We start from the raw sequence: 19,292 nt of genomic DNA on the forward strand, positions 1-19,292 counted from the left end.
CCTTGTTTCTGCCATGCTCTCGCCACATCTTTGCTGAGGGTGCTCTAAATGCCAAAAATATACTTTTCTAATTCTTTAAATCCAAAGGCTATTCCTTGGGAGTTCCACTGTGGGATAGCAGTAACAAACTGGACTAGTATGCATGAGGATGCGGGTTCAATCCCTGACCTTGCTCAGTGGGTTAAGGATCTGGTGTTGCCGTGAGCTGTGGTGTGGGTCACAGACACAGCTTGGATCCTCACATTGCTGTGGCGTAGACCAGCAGCTACAGCTCCGACTGGACTCCTAGACTGGGAACCTCCATACGCCATGCGTGCAGCTCTAAAAAGCAAAAAGAAAAAAAAGAAGGCCATTCCTCACTGACAATCAAATACTCCACAATCAACCAGCAAAATGCTTTCCAATTCTCTTGACCCATGCAAACATTTAACACTTTTATTTTAGTACCTGGTACAACTTAAATTACTCACAAATATCTATATCTTGTCTACCACTAGTGGCTCAAGCATTACACGTAACCAACCCTACTGTTTATCCCAAAGGCCTAGAGCAAGGCTATGCATACCCTTAACCAACACCCTGGTTGACCGGCTTGAGATGAGAACTAGGGTGCCACTATGATAAGTCAGCTGTTACTGAGAGAAGGAAAAGAACACTGTGCTATTTTCTTCAAAAGTTTTCTGTTTTGTTTGGGTTATTTTTAAAAAGAAGTTAAAAGCAGGAGACTATAAACAGAGAGATGACAACTGGGTATCCCATAGCTCCAATACACAGGAAAGTCTTCCATTAGGACAGTGGCTCCTAAACTTTACTAGGTATGAGAATCACCTGGGAAGCCTTTAAAATGCCCACTTCCTAGTTCACAGCCAAGAATGATGAAATCAGACTGACTGTAGTTGAGAGCCAGACAGCAGTACCGTTCAAAGACCCCAAGCGATTTTGTTGTGTGGCAAAATGTTTGCAAACGTCTGCTTTAGGAAGGCCTTCAGCTTGGAGAATAGAAGCACTACCTCCCTTGAAAGAGCTGGTACGTATCATTAACAAACACTTGGTAAATGGATAAAGGCTGGGCAGCCCTGACCCCACATGTGCCTTAACTTCGTATGTAAACAACTCTATAGAAAGGAAGTGTCTAATCTGTTGACTGATGCTAATACACTGCAGTGAAACAGGGTTTGTTCTGATGCCAAAAGTACAGGAACTGCTAACAGTCGCATCTAGGCCCATACATATGATTATGTTTTATATTATACGTGTCATATATCATATGTGCTATCTACATGGGTGTGTGAGTACACTAAAAATGTTACCTTTTCTCAGGGTACTCAGGACCACAGTAAATTTTAGATATTTGTCTGATGGTTTGCAACTATCAAAGTAATGTCACAAAGAAAGCTGATTTTTTTAAAAAGCTAAATGTCATGTTTTAAAAGAACATGTTAAGTAAAAGGTACATGAATTACTTTAACCAAAACATACGAAATGGTAGTTTTCACACAATGATAGTCACGTTTAAAACACACAACACAGTGATTAGAAATAATTCTCGAGGGAGTTCCCGTTGTGGCGCAGAGGAAACGAACCCCACTAGGAACCATGAGGTAGTGGGTTCGATCCCTGGTCTCGTTCAGTGGGTTAAGGATCCAGCGTTGCCGTGAGCTGTGGTGTAGGTCACAGACATGGCTCAGATATGGCATTGCTGTGGCTCTGGCGCAGGCCGGCAGCTACAGCTCTAATTCAGACCCCTGGCCTGGGAACTTCCATATGCTGTGGGTAAGGCCCTAAAAAGACCAAAAAAAGAAGAGAAAAGAAAAGAAAGAAAGAAAAGAAAAGAAAAAGAATAATTCTCCATTTAGAGTTCATGAAGTATCTCTGGACATTAGGCCCGTGGGCCCAGGAAGAGCACACAGCGGTCACTACTGCTCTCCACCAAGTATTTCCAGCTCTCTGGGTACTTTCCAGCTCCTGGTAGGGTTGTGCTACGTAGACTCGTTGGGGTTGACTGGGGCCACATGGCTCTTTCTGATCAATTAGCTGTGAGTAAATGACACCCACTTCAAGGCCAAAGTATTCACCTGCTGGCCCAAAGCCTTCCAGAACTGTTGCCCTGCTGAAAGGCCACCCGGAACCCAGAAGCCCAGGTATCAGCAATGGGCAAAGCCCTCCTACCAATGCCTGAGTGACAAATATATCTTGTTGTTTTAAGCCATAGGGAATTTCCCATTTCCTATTACAAGACCATATACTAGCTTTAGCAGCCTGATGGGGAAGAGTGAGGCAACAACACCTGTAGCATTAAAAAAAAAAAAAAAGGAAAGAAAGAAAGGAAGGAAGGAAAATAACCACGACATCTGATTTGGAGGAAATCAAGAAAAGCAACATTCCCTAAGGGAACTTCCAAATTTGGGATAAAAGCTTCAGAAATTCTACAAGGTTCCTTATCATATGGAATATGACTGATAGTTGATTCCTGAAACTCTATGTTTAATCTATTACTTCATTAAAAACAAAAGGCCTAGAGTTTCGATTGTGGCTCAGGAGGTTATGAACTTGACTAGTATCTGTGAGGATGCAGGTTCGATCCCTGGCCTCGCTCAGTGGGTTAAGGATTCGGCGATGCCACAAGCTGTGGCATAGGTTGCAGATGCAGTTCAGATCTGGCATTGCTGTGGCTGTGGTGCAGGCCAGTAGCTACAGCTCCAATTCAGCCCCTAGCCTGAGAATTTCCATGTGCTGTAGCTGCAGCCCCAAAAAAGAGGGGAAAAAAAAGTAATGAAAAGAAAAGAAAAACGTGAGGGGCTACAGTAATGGAAGACTTTTATGAACAGAAGATTTGAAAAGAAAAATATTGCTTTTCTGTTTATTTTTACATGAGGAAAATCTAACTTAAAATGTGTCGACTCAGTCTTCTATAAGAAACATCCAACAAGTTACATATTTATAATAGACATTTAACACACACAGATTCCACTATATACAGTCAATGTATCTTACACTCCATAAAACTGCGCATACCAATCAGAAAAGGTTCTAGATAGATTTTTATCTGGTCAGGCAGAAGTATAAAAAAATTATATCCTTTTGAGAAAGAATTTTCTTTACCAAAATAATATGCATGCAAGTGATGCAATGAAGCAGCTCAGGAAAAAGAGAACATGACTCATGAAGTGAGAGATAGGAAAATTACAGTATTTTTTTTTCCTCATTTTGGAAAATTTTGAAGCACTAGGTGAACAACGAAATTTGTCAGCTCAACCTCACTGCAGGTGGAACTGAATGAAAATTTGTCACAGCCTGAACTGCCAGTTTAAGAGAGAAGGGGAGAAAAGCTTTCTGTGGCTTGGATTTTTATCATCGATGGGCAAATCCCCAAATCATAAAACAGCCCGTATTCACCTGTTATCCACCTCTCGTTTCACAGGTGGCAGTCCTGGCGTTATAACAAAGACCTTGTTTTGACAGGAAACGTGAGTGCAATACCTCATCCTGCTAAGTCATCCAAAGTAGGACTGGGATACGCAATCGATGACAGCGATTTAAATAGTCAATTTATTCATACTTTACTAGACTCTACACAAAGAGAAATTCACCGCTCCAGAAAGAGACTATTTTGCAGTGTTCAATATTTAGTGCTCCAAAGTCTGCTAGCACAGCTGCCAAAGGCCAGGGCCCTGCTTTTCCTTACAGACGCCAAAGAAAAGATCTTTGAGCTTTTGGTCAGGGGACTAAAAGAGGGAAGGATTATTTTTTCCTAGAGTTTAAAATGGAAACAGCCCACAATGAGATCCTACTGTACAGCACAGGGAACTACATCCAGCCTCTTGGAACAGGCCGTGATGGGAGATATATAAGAAAGGAAATGTATATACAAGTATGACTGGGTCACTTTGCTGTACGGCAGAAACTGGCACAACATTGTGAATCAACTATACTTTAAAAAATAAATAACATAAAATGGAAACAAACCAAATATCACCAACCGGTGGATGAACAAGCCAAGTGCATCATATCCACATAAGGAAATACTACCTTGCAATAAAGAGAAATGAGCAAAGGTACACCCAACAACAAGATGAATTTCAAAAGCATCATGCTAAGTAAAGAGGTCAGACTCGAAAGACTACATACTGCATAATTCCATTCATTTAAAATGCTATAAAAAAAGAGAGAGAGAGAGAGAACTAAAGCGTTAGAGAAGCAGCTCTGTATTTCCAAAGGCCAAGGAGGGAGCGGAACTGACTGCAAGGATGCACAAAGGAATTTGGAGGGGCGTTGAGGGGGGTGGGGAGGACAGAAATCTTTTAGGATTGTGGTGGTAGTTCCACAGCTATAGACATTTGTCAAAACTCACCGATTTGCATGGTTAAAATCAGTGAGTTTTACCATATTATGTAAATGCCATCTCAATGACACTGATTTCTAAACCAGAAGCCAATAGCACAATGGAAGACAGAAATATCTTACTGGTGTGTAAACGAGAAGTGATTAAGACTGGGTGTCCAACACCGCTGACTCTTCGAATGATTCTCATTTCAGCACTGACTTCATGCTTCAATGCAAAGGAGTAAAAACAAAGAAAACCCCATCCCGTCAGAGTAAATGAGCAACCGAATCTGACACCTAGAAGGTGCATTTGCATTAACACCGTTCATTCTACAATACTTAACCACGCAATCGGCATTTGAAACGACCCTTAGATTTTACATACCTATAGCCTTTCATGAATAAAATGATTCAATCATGTTACCTCGTGTTTCAACTGCACTGATGCATTTTCTAAGAATTGTGAATCCCATCTTATCCAACTGTGCACCTAAAAGAAATACGGTGATAAGATATTAAAGGCACAATTACTCACTTTCTTACAAGAGGACAAAATTATTAGACATCCACTCTAATTTTTATTTCGCTCTTTAAAAAGAAAGCTAAAGGCTATGTAGCCCCTGTTTAAAGTAAACGAGAACTGCATATACTAAAAGGAGCATTTAGTAGAATATGAGGATTTTTATTACCAACATTTACAAATAAATCTAATTTAAAACAGCTTTTAAGTTAATAAATATAATTCTTTAAATAGTGGAAAAGAAAGTGATACTAATCTTTAGGAGATGCTATCTAGAAACATTTTGCCCAAATTCCAACAACAGTTTTTTTTTTTAATTATGTATATCAGTAAAAGTTCTTAAATGATTTGACAGCTGGAGACATAACTCGAAACTTGTTTTAGACCCAGGGAAAAAAAATTTAAAACACTTTCAAAATATGGTATTTGGGAGTTCCTGCTGTGGAGCAGTGGGTTAAGAACCCCACTGAAGCAGCTTAGGTCAGACCGCTATGTGGTTAAAGGATCTAGCACTGCCACACCTGGATTCAATCCCTAGCCCAGGAATTTCCATACGCCATGCGTTCAGCCATAAAAATAAAAAAATAAAAAATAAATAAGAAAGTATTGGGGCTATGAGCTTGAATCTTTTTTCACATTGTGGTGCAAGTGTCAGATGCAGCTAAGATCTCTCATTGCTGTGGCTATGGCATGGGCCAGAAGATGCAACTCCAATTTGACCCTTAGCCCAGGAACATCCATATGATACAAGTGCAGCCCCCAAAAAAGGGCAAATAAATAAATATAAATAAATAAAACAGATGATTTATGCAGCAAAAATGATTCTTTTAAAAACATAATTTTATTTTTTGCCTAATACAGATATTTGACCACGATTAGGCTGACCTATTTGTGCACCATCATAAAAGACAATTCTTGTTCCAAAAATGCAATCAGGGAAAGTGAATGCTTTATTCTGTATTTAGAACTAGGGAGCAGAAATATTAACTCTTGGTTCTCAGAGGGGATAGCAGAAATGATTCATGAATATCAACCTTGCAGGTTTAAAGCTAAGCTTGAAGAGCATTTTAATGAGGAAAATCAGGCCATGGTTTACTTTTCAAAGGATCCCCTATAAACAACATTTATATAAAATGCAAGTGTTTCTTTCTGCTTAGGAAAACTACCTTTCCCAAACAAGGCCTGTTTTCATTTCTCTATAAAAACAAGAAAAGGAAAGCGAGAAGGAGAGAAAGAGGGGAAAGGGAAAAGGAAGAAAAGAAAGAGAAGGAAAATAAGAGGGGAAGAGTTATCAGGTGCTTCAGTAGGCTGACAGCCTTCCAGGGCACCTGGTCAGTTTCCAGTGCCAGGCAAAGGAGATGCCTTTAGTCCAGCGTTGGCTCAAGTGACAGCCATGTCATAATCATTTTGAAATCATATGTATATGACAATGCTTTCAAATTATGGACCCATGACAAATGTAGCTTCATTCCTCCAAAGATATTAAAAGTAGAGCCATAAAGGGAGTTCCTGTTGTGGCACAGCAGGAACAAATCCAACTAGTATCCATAAGGATGTAGTTTCAAGCCCTGGCCTTGCTCAGTGGGTTAAGGATCCGGTGTTACCATGAGCTGTGGTGGAGGTCACAGATGTTACTTGGACCCCAAGTTGCTATGGCTGTAGTGTAGGCTGGCAGCTGTAGCTCTGATTAGACCCCTGGCCTGGGAACTTCCTTTATGCCACAGGTGTGGCCCAAAAAAAGAAGAAAAAAAAAAAAAAGTAGAGCCATAAAGAACCCAGAAATAGAATCATATTCTCATTTTATCTCAGTAAACATCAGGAGTACTGACCAGACAGTACTTCCTTTTCCTCAGGTGCATGAAGTGCAAGTGAAAATCACTGCACTGCCCTAGAATATCTGAACATGCTCAGTTGTTGTTTGTTGTTATTTTCTAGGGTCGATGCCATATTATTTCTATGGCCCACACAGAGTAGATTTTAAGGGTAAAAGGACACCAAGGGTGGAGGTGCGAAGGATGGGGAACAGGGACCTTATAAGCAGTTCCCACTTACAGGAGTTTACGACTTAGGAAGTTCAAAGTTGCATACCTGAAACTCTCATTTGTTCACGGCTATAAGAATAACTATCAGGGAGATCCCGTTGTGGCCCAGCGGTAACAAACCCGACTAGCATCCATGAGGACACGGGTTCAATCCCTGGCCAAGCTCAGTGGGTTAAGGATCAGCCGTGAGCTGTGGTGTACGTCACAGATGAGGCTTGGATCCCATGTTGCTGTGGCTGTGGCATAGGCTGGCAGCTGCAGCTCCCATTCGACTCGGAGCCTGGGAACGTCCATGTGCCACGGGTGCAGCCCTAAAAAGACCAAAAAAAAATAAAAAAACTAAAATTAAAAAAAAAAAACAAAGTGAAAAAGAAATATCAAAGTGAACTATAGAGAAAGCATGTGGGTTTTACAGAGGAAGTCTGGGCAGGGTGAGGGGGAGCTCAGAGATGGGAAGCATCAGTGAGGGTTATAGCAATCCAGGAAACTCAGAGGAGGTCCCTAGTGGGTAGGACAATGCCTGTATCACTTAGAGGACTAACACAGCCAGGGGAGAGGGAAGCACCCAGCAGGAGTTGGACATCAGTAATAAAAACAGAGTAACTCATGAGCAAGGGAGACAATAGCCGTTTTGATAAATGAGCACTTACTTCCTTCTGGTCTTGGGACGATGGCTCTATTAAAACTATGGAACAGCTAGTAAAAGAGAAAAAGGGGAAACAATGTTTTTAACAAAGCCATTAAAATGATTCTAGTTAGGCACACCTGGGACCGTGCCAAAAACACACTGATACTGGTTAAGCACTGTGCTCAAAAGCAAAGTCAGGTAACAAAAAGGAGCACTCTGAGTCTACTCTGCCTCTCCCTGAGGTGTCGCCAAAGTAGCAAAAATACGATGAAGGGGCCAGGACTGGAAGTTCACACACACCTGAAATGCTCAAAGAAATGGCTGCGTTGGAACATGAAGCTCACGTTCTTTACCGCTCTTTCTAAAATCAGGTATTTCCCTAAGAAAGACATGCCTCCTGCCTATAATTTTAATAACCACATCTGAAATGGCAGGGTGATCCTCCCAAGCTACTTTAAGAATTCTAAGGCTGCCCAATTATTTGCAAGGCACATCGCATCACCAGGAAAAACAAAGCCGTGCCTTAAGCACCCCCACATAAATACATAGATGAATATTTTCTTTCTGCAGATTTGCCTTTCTCTGTATATTTCAAATGAATCACTAGGCTTTTTTACTCTAAAGGAGAAGTGATGTCAATCTTCAAGGTCACAGTGCCTTTTTTGCACGGAACTTACTTCCTCTGGAATTAGTCATGTCATCGCTTTGCCATGCAAAGAGACAGACTCACTTTCCAAAGCGCTTCTGGAATCTCTCAGGAGGATGAGTGCTGGTCAGTGTAACAGTCTTTACCAGAGAAGCTTAGGCTAACCTGTTTTAAATCTCAGCAACTATCAATGCTGTAAGGACTCTGGACTCCCAGCAAAAGACTTCCAGGACAAATTAAGAATAAGGAGACAGAAATAAAACCACGGAGGCTACGTGGAGATTAAGTACCAGAAAATGATACACAAATCTGATCACTGCTTTTTTTCCTCTAAGAATGATACATTCTTCTGTAAAGGATCTATTTTTTAAATATGTAATTTGGGCTTCCATTTCTCCAACACCACATCAAGACTGCCACACGCATTCCTGCTTAGCCTCTCTGCCCTGTTTCCTGCCCTCTCAGTGTGCTGCCTACTACCATCAGGTAACATTATCTTCTGCCCTCTTCATAAGCTCTCTTCTGACACCTTTCTATATAGATGACCCCTCTTGTACTTTGCAAACCCCTTTCTTTCCCTCTTTATATTTGAAATCCCGCTGAAATTGCAAATGTCCTCCAGATAAGCCTACAGGGTACCAGCACTGGCGGTGTGTTTAGGGTCATAATACTTTAAGCAGAGTTTATTTAAATTGGTTCTATGGTATTTTCTACAATTATCCTAAGTCCCCTATTCAATACACGAGCTGCCCTATTCTCAACTTGCCAAAGCCACCAGTCCAATGGAAACAAAGTAGCACTTGAATAAAGTGGCCAACAGACTGAATTCCTGTGCCTCTGGATCTCTATCATGGCCTTTAGTTTATTTCTCAAACTAATCGGAATACAGAGAGGCCCATTCACGAAGGCTACATTGTATCGCAGACTGTCAACCATCAGGCTAAATCGTAAACTGTTAAATCCAGCAAAGTGAGTACAGAGGTCACTTCTAATATTGCCTGCACAGCCTCATATTTGCTGTTCTGTCTCCGCTGAGATCAGAACGAATTGCAAGCATTTATTGCGTTCATCATCCAAAGTACGGAGACAAGGAGGAGAGGAGAAATCGAGAATTCAGGTGACTTCCTCTGGGCAGCCAAATCAAGAAAAATCAAAAATAAACACTAACAATACGCCATGCTCATGTGTGCCGCTGCTACTTCAAGCCAAATTACTAGAATACTAAATGCTGGCAAGAGGATTCCTGACACCAGCTTTGGCAGGGAACTTTTTTCAAATACTAGAAGGCAAAAATAACAAGACAACGGACACAAGTCACTGCGCAAGGACTAGAAATAAAACTTGACCGGAGGTTATCCTTACAGCTTCTTTTCCACCCAGAGCTTCCAACCACTGCTTCCTCTCCTCTTCGGAAAATGCCTGCATGGTCAAGGAAACGCCAGGCCTGCAAAACACCAGAAACAGATCAAGTGACCTCTTGGCTGCTAAACACAAACCTTCTTTTCTACTTTCCATGGTTTCATTCTGGTAACTGTTTTTTTCTTTTCTAAATTTTCAGTTGTGATAAAATACATAGAACATACCATACGCACCTTTTTTTTTCTGGCAATAGTTCGAATGTTTTACTTTTTTTTTTTAAATTAAAGTTAATTTATAGTATTGTTCCAATTCTACTGGACAGCAAAGTGACGCAGTCATACATATATATGATTCCTTTTCTCATACTGTCTTCCATCATATTCTACCCCAAGAGACTGGATATGGCTCCCTGTGCTGTACAGCAGGACCTCATTGCTTATCCATTCTAAATGCAATAATTTGCATCGACTAACCCCAAACTCCCCGTCCATCCCACTCCCTCCCCCGCCCCCTTGGCAACCACAATCTGTTCTCGATGCTGTGGGTCTGTTTTGTAGATAGGTTCGTTTGGGTCATATTTTAGATTCCACATGTAAGTGATACCATACCATCTTCCCTTTTTTTTTGACTACACAGTTCAGCAGTGTGGAGTAAGTCTCCAGAACCTCTCATCCTATAAAACTAAAACTCTGTATCCAAGAAACAACAATCTGCCATTTCCCCTCCTCCCAGCCCCTGACAACCACCCTTCTGTCTCTATGAATTTGATGACTCCAGGTAACTTTTGTACATGGACTCACATAATATCTGTTTTTTTTGTGACTTGCTTATTTCACTTAGTAAAGCATCCTCTACTTTTATCCCTGTAGCCTGTGTCCAAATTCCCTTCCTTTTTAAGGCTGCCTAGTACTCCATTACATGTATACACCACATTTTGCTTATACATTCACCCATCAAGGGACACCTGAGTTGTTTCCACCTTTTGGCTACTGTAAACAATGTTGCTGTTAACACAGGCATACAGATATCACGAGACCCTCCTTCCAATTTGGGGGGATACATATCCAGAAGTGGAGTTGTTGGGAATAATGTGATAAATATATGTTTGGTCGCTGAGCCCATCTCCTGGCACACAGCTCCCCAAACCCTTGGAATCTGTGAAATGGTTAAGTGTCATTTTGTATACTAATGAGCTGACGGGGCTGGATGCTCCTGGAGAACCTCGGGATGGAGGCTGACTGCCAGGGGAACCAACTACGTGATTAGAGGGTTAGAACTTGCACCCCGTTCATATACCTTCCTGGAGCAGGTAGGGGCGGGATACTGGCTTCCAAAGCCAAGGACCAATGATTTCATCAGTTGCTACTGTGCAGTGAAGCCTCCATAAAAACCTCTAGGGTTCAGGGAGCTTGCCAGCTGGTGAGCTCCTGGAGACGCTGGGAGGGGGAACACCTAGAGAAGACGTGGAAGCTCAAGCCCCTTCCTCCTCCATACTCTGCCCCAAACTTCTCTTCATCTGGCTATTCACTTGTTCCCCTTTTAAAAAAAAAAAATCCTTTGTAATAAAGCAGCAACTGCAAGCAAACTGTTTACCTGAGTTCTGTGAGCCATTTTAGCCAAGTATCAAACTCGAGGACAGGGTCACTGGAATGCCTACTGATAGTTAAAAGCACAGCTAACAACTGGAACTTGTGACTGACATCTGAGATGACAGGGAGCAATCTTTTTTTTCCCCCCATTTTTGGCTGCCCCGCAGCAGATGGAATTCCCAGGCCAGTGATCAGATCCAAGCCACAGTTGCGACCTAAGCGGCAGCTACAGTAATGCCAGATCCTTAACCGCTGTGCCAGACAGGGATCGAACCTTCATCCTGGTGCTCCAGAGACACCACCGAACTCTTTGCACTACTGGGGGATCTCCAGTAGGGGACAATCTTGAGCCCTTCATCTGTGGGGTCTTCTGGAACTCTAGCTACTGTCAAAACTGAGTTAAACCATAGGACACTTAGTCTCCACAGAGAACTAGAGAATTGCTTAGTGTAGAGAAATCCACACACTTGGAGCACAAAAGTATTCCGTGAGTGGGGAGAGAGAGTTTGCCTCATGAGAGGGGTCAAATGGTCATTTTATTGTTAATTTTTTGAGGAAATGCCACATTGCTCTTCCATAGCAGCTGCAGGGTTGTACATTCCCAAGAATAGTGCACAGGTTTTCCGATTTCTCTATATTCTCACCAACACTTGTTATTTTATTCTCTCTCTCTTTTTTGGGGGGGGGGGAAGAGAGTAGCCATTCTAATGGGTGTGAGGCGGTAGTCATGATTAAACTTTTGTTTACAAAAGAGATACATGCAGCACTATATACAATAGCCAAGATATGGAAGCAACCTAAATGTCCAGCAAGAGGAATGGATAAAGAAGATGTGGTACATACACACAATGGAGTATTATTCAGCCATAAAAATGAAATAGAATGAAATAAGACCATTTGCAGCAACATGGGTGATGGACCTAGAGATTATCACACTCAGTGAAGTCAGTCAGAGAAAGACAAATATCATATGATAGCACTTATATGTCAAATCTAATAAAAAAAAAAAGACACCAAAGAAACATAATTTATAAAACAGAAATAAACACCCAGATTCCAAAACCAATCTTAGGGTTATAATAGGTGAAACCACTGGGGAAAGGGAAGACTTGTGGGAATAACAGCTAACACACCACTGTATAAAAGAAATGATTAATGAGAACCTAATATATAGCAGGGAAAAATCTATTCAAAAGTTTGTATTGACCTATATGGGAAAAAAGAGTGGATATACTTATATGTAGGACTGATTCATTTTGCTGTACACCTGAAACTAATAGATTTTAAGTCAACTCTACTACAATAAAAATTAAATTAAAAGTGAATTAAAATTTTCTTAGAAAGAGATACATGTTCACTGTTACCCAGGCATGGACAGAATGAAACCAGAAAGTCATTTTTCACCCCATTCCAATTATACTTCCAAGAAGACAGCACTGTTAACCATTTGGGGGTATTTTCTTCCTATTTTCTTAGAGCCCTGAGTTGGTGCTCAGGGCCAAATGCTGATCCTTCTCAGTTCAGTTTATTTAGACATTTAGAGATTCCACCAGAAAACTCTTAATATTGAGACCGAGTACCAGGTAGAAAAGCCATTAATATTTCCTCAAACTGTAGTGGTTTCTCAAATGACGCAGCTATTGTATGTTTGATCAAAAGTATTAAAATGAACTTTTCTGGCAAGCGATGAAAAGGCAGGAATACTCCAAACCACAGACGACTGCAAATAGAAACAGATGGTTGAAATAGAAAGTAAATATTCAATCCTGTTTGATACTATACATACTTTTTAAAGCTACCACTCCTGTAACAGCATTTCAGCTCATTTTCAACTATTGGATAATCATTTACAACTAAGGCGAGCTGCAGGAATCAAGTGTAATTCAATAATCACTACGATTTTTATAAAGCACTAGAAAGCACGCGATACTCCAAAAGCACCGTGCCAAATACAAACACACACCCGCAGGCATCATGCTTCTTCCCCCCATGATGGTTATAAAGCCTGAGAAGTTAGCAGCTTCAAGTTCACTACCAAGTAACCACAGCTGCAACTGATAGGCTCTTGACAGTAACCATTTTCCCCCCAGATTATGAATTTTGTGGCAAGAAAGCACTTGTAATTCCCTAACCCCACTCCTGAACAGCAAAATAGCCCTTGACTGTCTACCGGAAACATGTCAGCATTGGCCCAGCTTTGCCATCACCTTGGCACTTCGGAGCACACAACCAAGCTTTCCCTTCCTCCCACTCTGCCATGCTCAGCATCCTTCTGGAGCAGGAATCAAGGCAAGCTGCCCAGAAAACCAGGCTGTTTTAAGAAGTTCCTCAACTGGGACGTGAAGATTTTGGCCCTTATTCTTAGTAACCCACACTGGGCTCAGGGGAGTTAATTAAAATTGTGAGAGAAAACTTCAGATGGCATGAATGTTTTTCTTTACATCGGTTAAGTGACAAAACAATATTTACAACCGAGGGTCTCAGGCCTGCATGAATGTTCCATTCTTGTAAAGAAGAGAAAATGCCTCAAGATGTCTCAAAAAAGTAGATGGAGTTAAACATGTAATACGTCATTAAACGAACTAAAGTATAAAATGTACAGCAAGAGGCCATGGCAAATACATAAGAGAAAGTGGATAGCTTTATGGAGTTCCCCTTGTGGCGCAGTGGAAACAAACCCAACCAGTATCCATGAGGATGCAGGTTCAATCCCTGGCCTTGCTCAGTAGGTTAAGGGTCCAGCATTGCTATGAGCCATGGTGTAGGTTGCAGACATGGTTCAGAGACTGCTTTGTTGGGGCTGCGGTATAGGCCGGAGCTGCAGCTCCAATTCAACCCCTAGCCTGGGAACCTCCATATGCCACAGGTGCAGCCCTCAAAAGAAAAAATAAATAAATAAAGTTGACAGTTTTTCTAATCCAGAAATGGCAAAACCAGCAGAAAAAAATGGGACTGAAGGCCCAAAATGGTAAAGTCTGTCCTGGGAATACAAACACAGGGTTCACAAACATTCAGGTCAACAAATACTGAATAACTGTCCACTACGCTTAAGCATTGTACCAGAGAGTTATGAAATTCCAGAGAATTAGGAAATATCTTACTATGTACTAAGCACGGAGCTGGATATACAAGAGAGCCAACTGTCAGCAGAGAAAGGAGAAGGGAAACAAATTACAAGTAATCAATTAATTACAAGTACACAGAGTGCTGCAAGGGAGTCTGGTAAGTGTAACAGAGTGAAGTCAGCTACCTAGAAGGAAGATGTGAGAAGGATATCAGAGGATATATGCCCAGGAGTTCCCATTGTGGCACAGAGGGTTAAGAACCTAACTGTAGCAGCTCAGATCACTGAGAGGTACAGGTTCAATCCCCAGCCCAGTGTCATAGGTAAAAGGATCTGGTGCTGCCACAGCTGTGGCGCAGGTCACAGCTGAGGCTTAGCTTCAATCCCTGGCCTGGTAACTTCCATATGTTGTGTGCGTGGCCATAAAATTTTAAAAAGAAAAGTAAAAGAAGATGTGCCCGAATGTAAAGGCTTTCCATTTCAGATATGATAAATCACTGTGGTCTAGGAGACCTGACTGTGAGTTAATTCAGCTGCCAGTCTCTTCAAGTAACTTCAGAATTTCAAAGAGCTATGGGAGCAAGAAAGAAAAGCCTGAAATTGGGCTTCCCTGGGGAAGGACACTGAACCTGAGGCTTTAAGGATAAACAAGCCTTGTAGGAATAATAGGGCTAGCGGGTTCCCCTATGCCGAGAAGGCACAGAGGAGGAAAGAGCACAATGTGGAGGAGCTGGAATCAGCCTCATCATGGGTCCCGTAAGCCAGCTGGAGAGCCACAGGAGAGAAAGCAGGAGATGCAGCCCCTCACAGGGCCCCCTGGCCATGCTAAGGGTTTGCTTATCCTAAACGTCATTGAAGGTTTTTAGTAGGGGGTTCATATGATCACAGTAAAGTGTCCACGAACACTGGCTACCCGGGAGAATATGGCCTGGAGCCAGGAAGAAGTTGGCTGCAAAGATTTGTTAGAAGACTCAGAGGATAAAAGAGAATGACCAAGGAGTTCCCTGGTGACCGAGCAGTTAAGGATCTGGTGTTGTCACTGCTGTGGTGCAGGTTCAATCCCTGGCCCTGGAACTTCTACATACAGTGGGTGTCCTCACCCCCAAAAAAGGCGATAATGACCAAAATGAAGGGAAAAAAAAAAAGAATGACTGAGAAATATTCTAGAAGTGCTTCTACATACTATGGGCAAAAAAAGGAACGGGTAAGAAGGCTGTTGTTCCAAGAAGAAGAAAAAAGTAATTCCAATAGAACATTGTAACTAGTAAAGGAGTTCAGTGAAAGCCAAAAACAACTGTGTGGCAAATAAGGTCTTACTATACTTGTAATACTCAAAATCAGACCCTGAACCCACTGAGATTTCCTGTGCTTTCTAGCTCCTTTTTTGTTTTCCAAGGTTTTCCATTCACATGTGAGGGGAGATAACATTTGCTAAAAGTAGATGGTCAGATTTGGGGGGCAGGGGGGCCACACACCCAAGACATGTGAGAAGTTTCTTGGCCTGGGAATCAAACTTGTGCCATGGCAGTAACCAGAGCCACAGGAATGATGATGTCAGATCCTTAACCCGCTGAGCCCCAGGGAACTCTGATGGTCAGATTCTTAACCAAGGTACACCTAGAGCAGCAAATAGAGTTGCTAGATAAGAGCAGACATCAGACTGGGTCTGATAACTTGGAACACAAGACAAAAGCGTTGCATGTTCAAGAGTTTAAAGAGTTATGGAGTTCCCATCAGGGCTCAGTGGTTAACGAATCCAACTAGGAACCATGAGATTGCAGGTTTAATCCCTGGCCTTGCTCAGTGGGTTAAGGATCCGGCGTTGCCATGAGCTGTGGTGTAGGTTGCAGACGTGGCTCAGATCCCGTGTGGCTACAGCTCCGATTGGAACCCTAGCCTGGGAACCTCCATATGCCAAGGGAGCAGCCCTAGAAATGGCAAAAAGACCAAAGAAAAAAAATAGAATCTAAAGAGTTAGGAACTAGAATCACAGACACTGAAATAAGAAAAAGAGCAATTGTCAGGCTTCAGATGAAACAGCCATATTATGGCTGGACAGAAATATAGTGTGGCAGAAAAACAGACGTATTATTCTAGTCCTTGCCTGCACGCATGATGCCTCAGACTTGAGTCACCTAGCCCTTTGAATAAGGCAGAGAACAAACCAAACCAACCTGCTGAAAGATGAGAGATTAAGTACAAATCTATCACCTACAAGAGAGAATTCTATTTCTGTTTACTTTCTGACAAATAATAACACGGTAACGCAAAACAATTCCACTTTGGAGAATTAATTCATCACACTGTAGTGATTCTGCAGAACACTTCACACTTGCCACACATCGCTTAAAGGGATCAGTCACCAGTATCAGAGAGAGCTGGGTTCCGACCTGTCGCAGACGCTGCTCACATTCACCCTCTATTTACTGAGCCCCTACCCTACCTTTAAATAAAATGTAGTGCACCAAACACCTGTTTTAACCATTTTAAATCCCCACCCCGACTCTTTTCAGCCACGGTGTACAGCAGCTTGATGTGGGCCCTCAGTTCCCAGACCAGGGATCAAACCTGGGCTACAGCAGTGAAAGTGCCGAGCCCTAACCACTAGACCACCAGGAAACTCCCTTCTTCTTCTTTTTTTTTTTTTTTAATAATCAATTGCTAGGAAATCATTAAGCAAAGCCAAGACTTAAGGAAATATCGGACAAATTCTAAACTGCTGTATTATTAGTGTCTCAATGTTTCTGGTGTTTTCTTTTTTTTTTTTCTTTTTTGGCCACACCTGTGGAATATGAAAGTTCCTGGGCCAGGAATGGAATCCGAACTGCAGTTGCCTCCTACACCATGCCCCTACACCCAACCCACTGCCCCGGGGCCAAGGATCAAACTTGCAGCACCAGAGACAATGGTGGAGACTTGACCTGTTGCACCACAGTGGAAACTCCATCATCTCATTTTTTTTTTTAACTGTAAAGATTCTCTAGTATTTGATACAAAGAAGGACATGTTTTATTAATAAAATGTGGCAGATATACAGAACAACATGGTGACTCTGAGGCCAGCAAAGAACAAAGAATTTTGCGACAATGTGCAGGACTATTCACATGTACATAAAGAAAGAAGACAAAATGTCTTCATTTCATGGAGAAGATGAGGTAGAAGCATTAGTGAGGTCCCTGGAGCCAGGACCAGGACTGACAAAGTTCTAATTTAGGGTTCTTGGAGCAGATTTGCTGCAATGCATTACACAGATCCAGCCGAGGTCATGGCTATCTCTTCTTCTTTCATTAAATAATTCATTTCAACCAAACTCTATCTGGTATGTCCTGTATGCCAGACACTGTGCTAAGCTCTGGCAGTCTCCAAGCAGAGCCAGGCAAAGTGGATTCCTGGTGAATCCAAAGGCAATGGAATAAACTTCATGAAGGAAAAGCAGACCAGATAAAAGTAACACCTGGTCTGTCCTTTCTTAAAACCAAAATGAGTATCGGTAGAGCACAAGTTTGAGAACTGAAATCAGAAGAAAGAAACACTCAGGTTAAACAAATTCGTATTCTTAAATCAGCATCTCAATCTCTTTCCATTCATTCATTCATTCCAAAAAACTATACGGACTATTCCACCTCAGACACTACCCTAGGCCTATGTGGAAACAGCCTACAGTGCTATTATCTATTTTCTACATTTGATCCTATATCTATTCATTCTCTTCCAACCGCATTTTTTTTGCTTTGTTTGGTTTTTTATGGCCACACCCTTGGCAAATGAAAGTTCCCAGGCTAGGAGTTGAATAGGAGCTTCAGCTGATGGCCTACACCACAGCCACAGCAACGGCAGATCCGAGACGCACCTGTGACCTACACCACAGCATGAAGCAATGCCAGATCCTTAACCCTGACCAAGGCCTAGAATCAAACCCACATCCTTACAGAGACAATGCTGGGTCCTTAACCAAATGAGCCACAACGGAAACTCCCTCAATTGCATTTTTTATACTTCTATCAAAACGTGGAAGACATGCATTTTCCTTATATTCTACACGATAGATCAGTGAGCCCATAAATTAAGAAAATATACAAAAAGATTGTTCTACTGTACAGCACAGGGAATTATATTCATATCCTATAATAAACCATAATGGAAAGGAATATGAAAAAGAATATACATATATTATGTATAACTAAATCACTTTGCGGTACAGCATAAGTTAACAGCACACTGTAAATCAATCATTCCTCAATAAAATAAAATTTTTTAAAAGGAAAATATACAAAAAGAACAGAGAGAAACATTCACATTTATGAGAGGTCAATTAATGAGACATTATTGTAAATGGAAAAATTAGGAGGAAAAATTACAAAGCTGCTTCGAAAACATATCATGGTAAGAAATTAGGGATGTGCTAATGCTTCTCTAAATGGAACATTGAAAGGAAGAAGAAAAAAAATAAATCAGCACATTGCAAATCCTGCACTAAACTTTACTATAAGGGGAAAGTGCAAAAGGCAAGTCACGTTTAGAAGTTATAGAATGTAGCCATCGCAGTCAGCTTCTCACAAGGATTGCTGGAAAAAAAATTTTAAATGCAATAACAATAAAAATAATTTTAAAATAAATAAATAAATAAATAAAAACAAATCTATGAATTATACATTTTTTTCAGGGATAATTAAAACATATTGCCTGGGAGTTCCCTTCATGGATCAGCAGTTAACAAACCTGACTAGGATCCATGAGGATGCAGGTTCAATCCCTGGCCTTGCTCAGTGGGTTAAGGATCTGGCATTGCCATGAGCTGTGGTGTAGGTTATAGACACGGCTTGGATCGGGCATTGCTACGGCTGTGGTGTAGGCCGGCAGCTACAGCTCCGATTTGACCCCTAGCCTGGGAACCTCCATATGCTGTGGGTGCAGCACTGAAAAGCAAAAAATAATAAAAAATAAAATAAAAGCATATTACCTGATTTTATCAAGGGTATTACTTCATAATAACTGCTTTCTTCTGTCCACCAAAAAGGTGTTTCAAATAGAACAAGTAAGCAATGACAGAGTCACAACTAAGATTATTTTCTCCAGTGAAAGTAAATTCAAGCTATTAATCATTAGAGAACAGCTGCTTCT

General features: G+C 41.4%; 1 protein-coding gene across 18 annotated transcripts in view; it reads right to left on the reverse strand.

The window, feature by feature from the left end:
• The window catches only part of ARHGAP10 (Rho GTPase activating protein 10), a 349,411-nt gene that overhangs the window by 156,519 nt on the left and 173,600 nt on the right, over nucleotides 1–19,292 (reverse strand). For all 18 annotated transcript variants that reach the window (XR_014812815.1, XR_002346408.2, XR_014812818.1 and 15 more), the window contains 3 exons: nucleotides 9,522–9,603; nucleotides 7,536–7,581; nucleotides 4,748–4,813 (listed from right to left, as the gene is read on the reverse strand). Coding sequence is in view for 13 of the 18 variants with exons in the window: in XM_084972711.1 (XP_084828837.1) it covers nucleotides 4,748–4,813; nucleotides 7,536–7,581; nucleotides 9,522–9,603 (194 nt within the window). In the remaining 5 variants the exon portion in view is untranslated. The remainder of the gene's footprint in view (nucleotides 1–4,747; nucleotides 4,814–7,535; nucleotides 7,582–9,521; nucleotides 9,604–19,292) is intronic.

Source organism: Sus scrofa, chromosome 8 (assembly GCF_054392235.1).
Source record: "Sus scrofa isolate SSC_HxYL_T2T_F1_AM1 chromosome 8, Sscrofa_HxYL_maternal_Yorkshire_Landrace_v2.0, whole genome shotgun sequence".
In the NCBI taxonomy this organism is placed as follows: Eukaryota; Metazoa; Chordata; class Mammalia; order Artiodactyla; family Suidae; genus Sus; species Sus scrofa.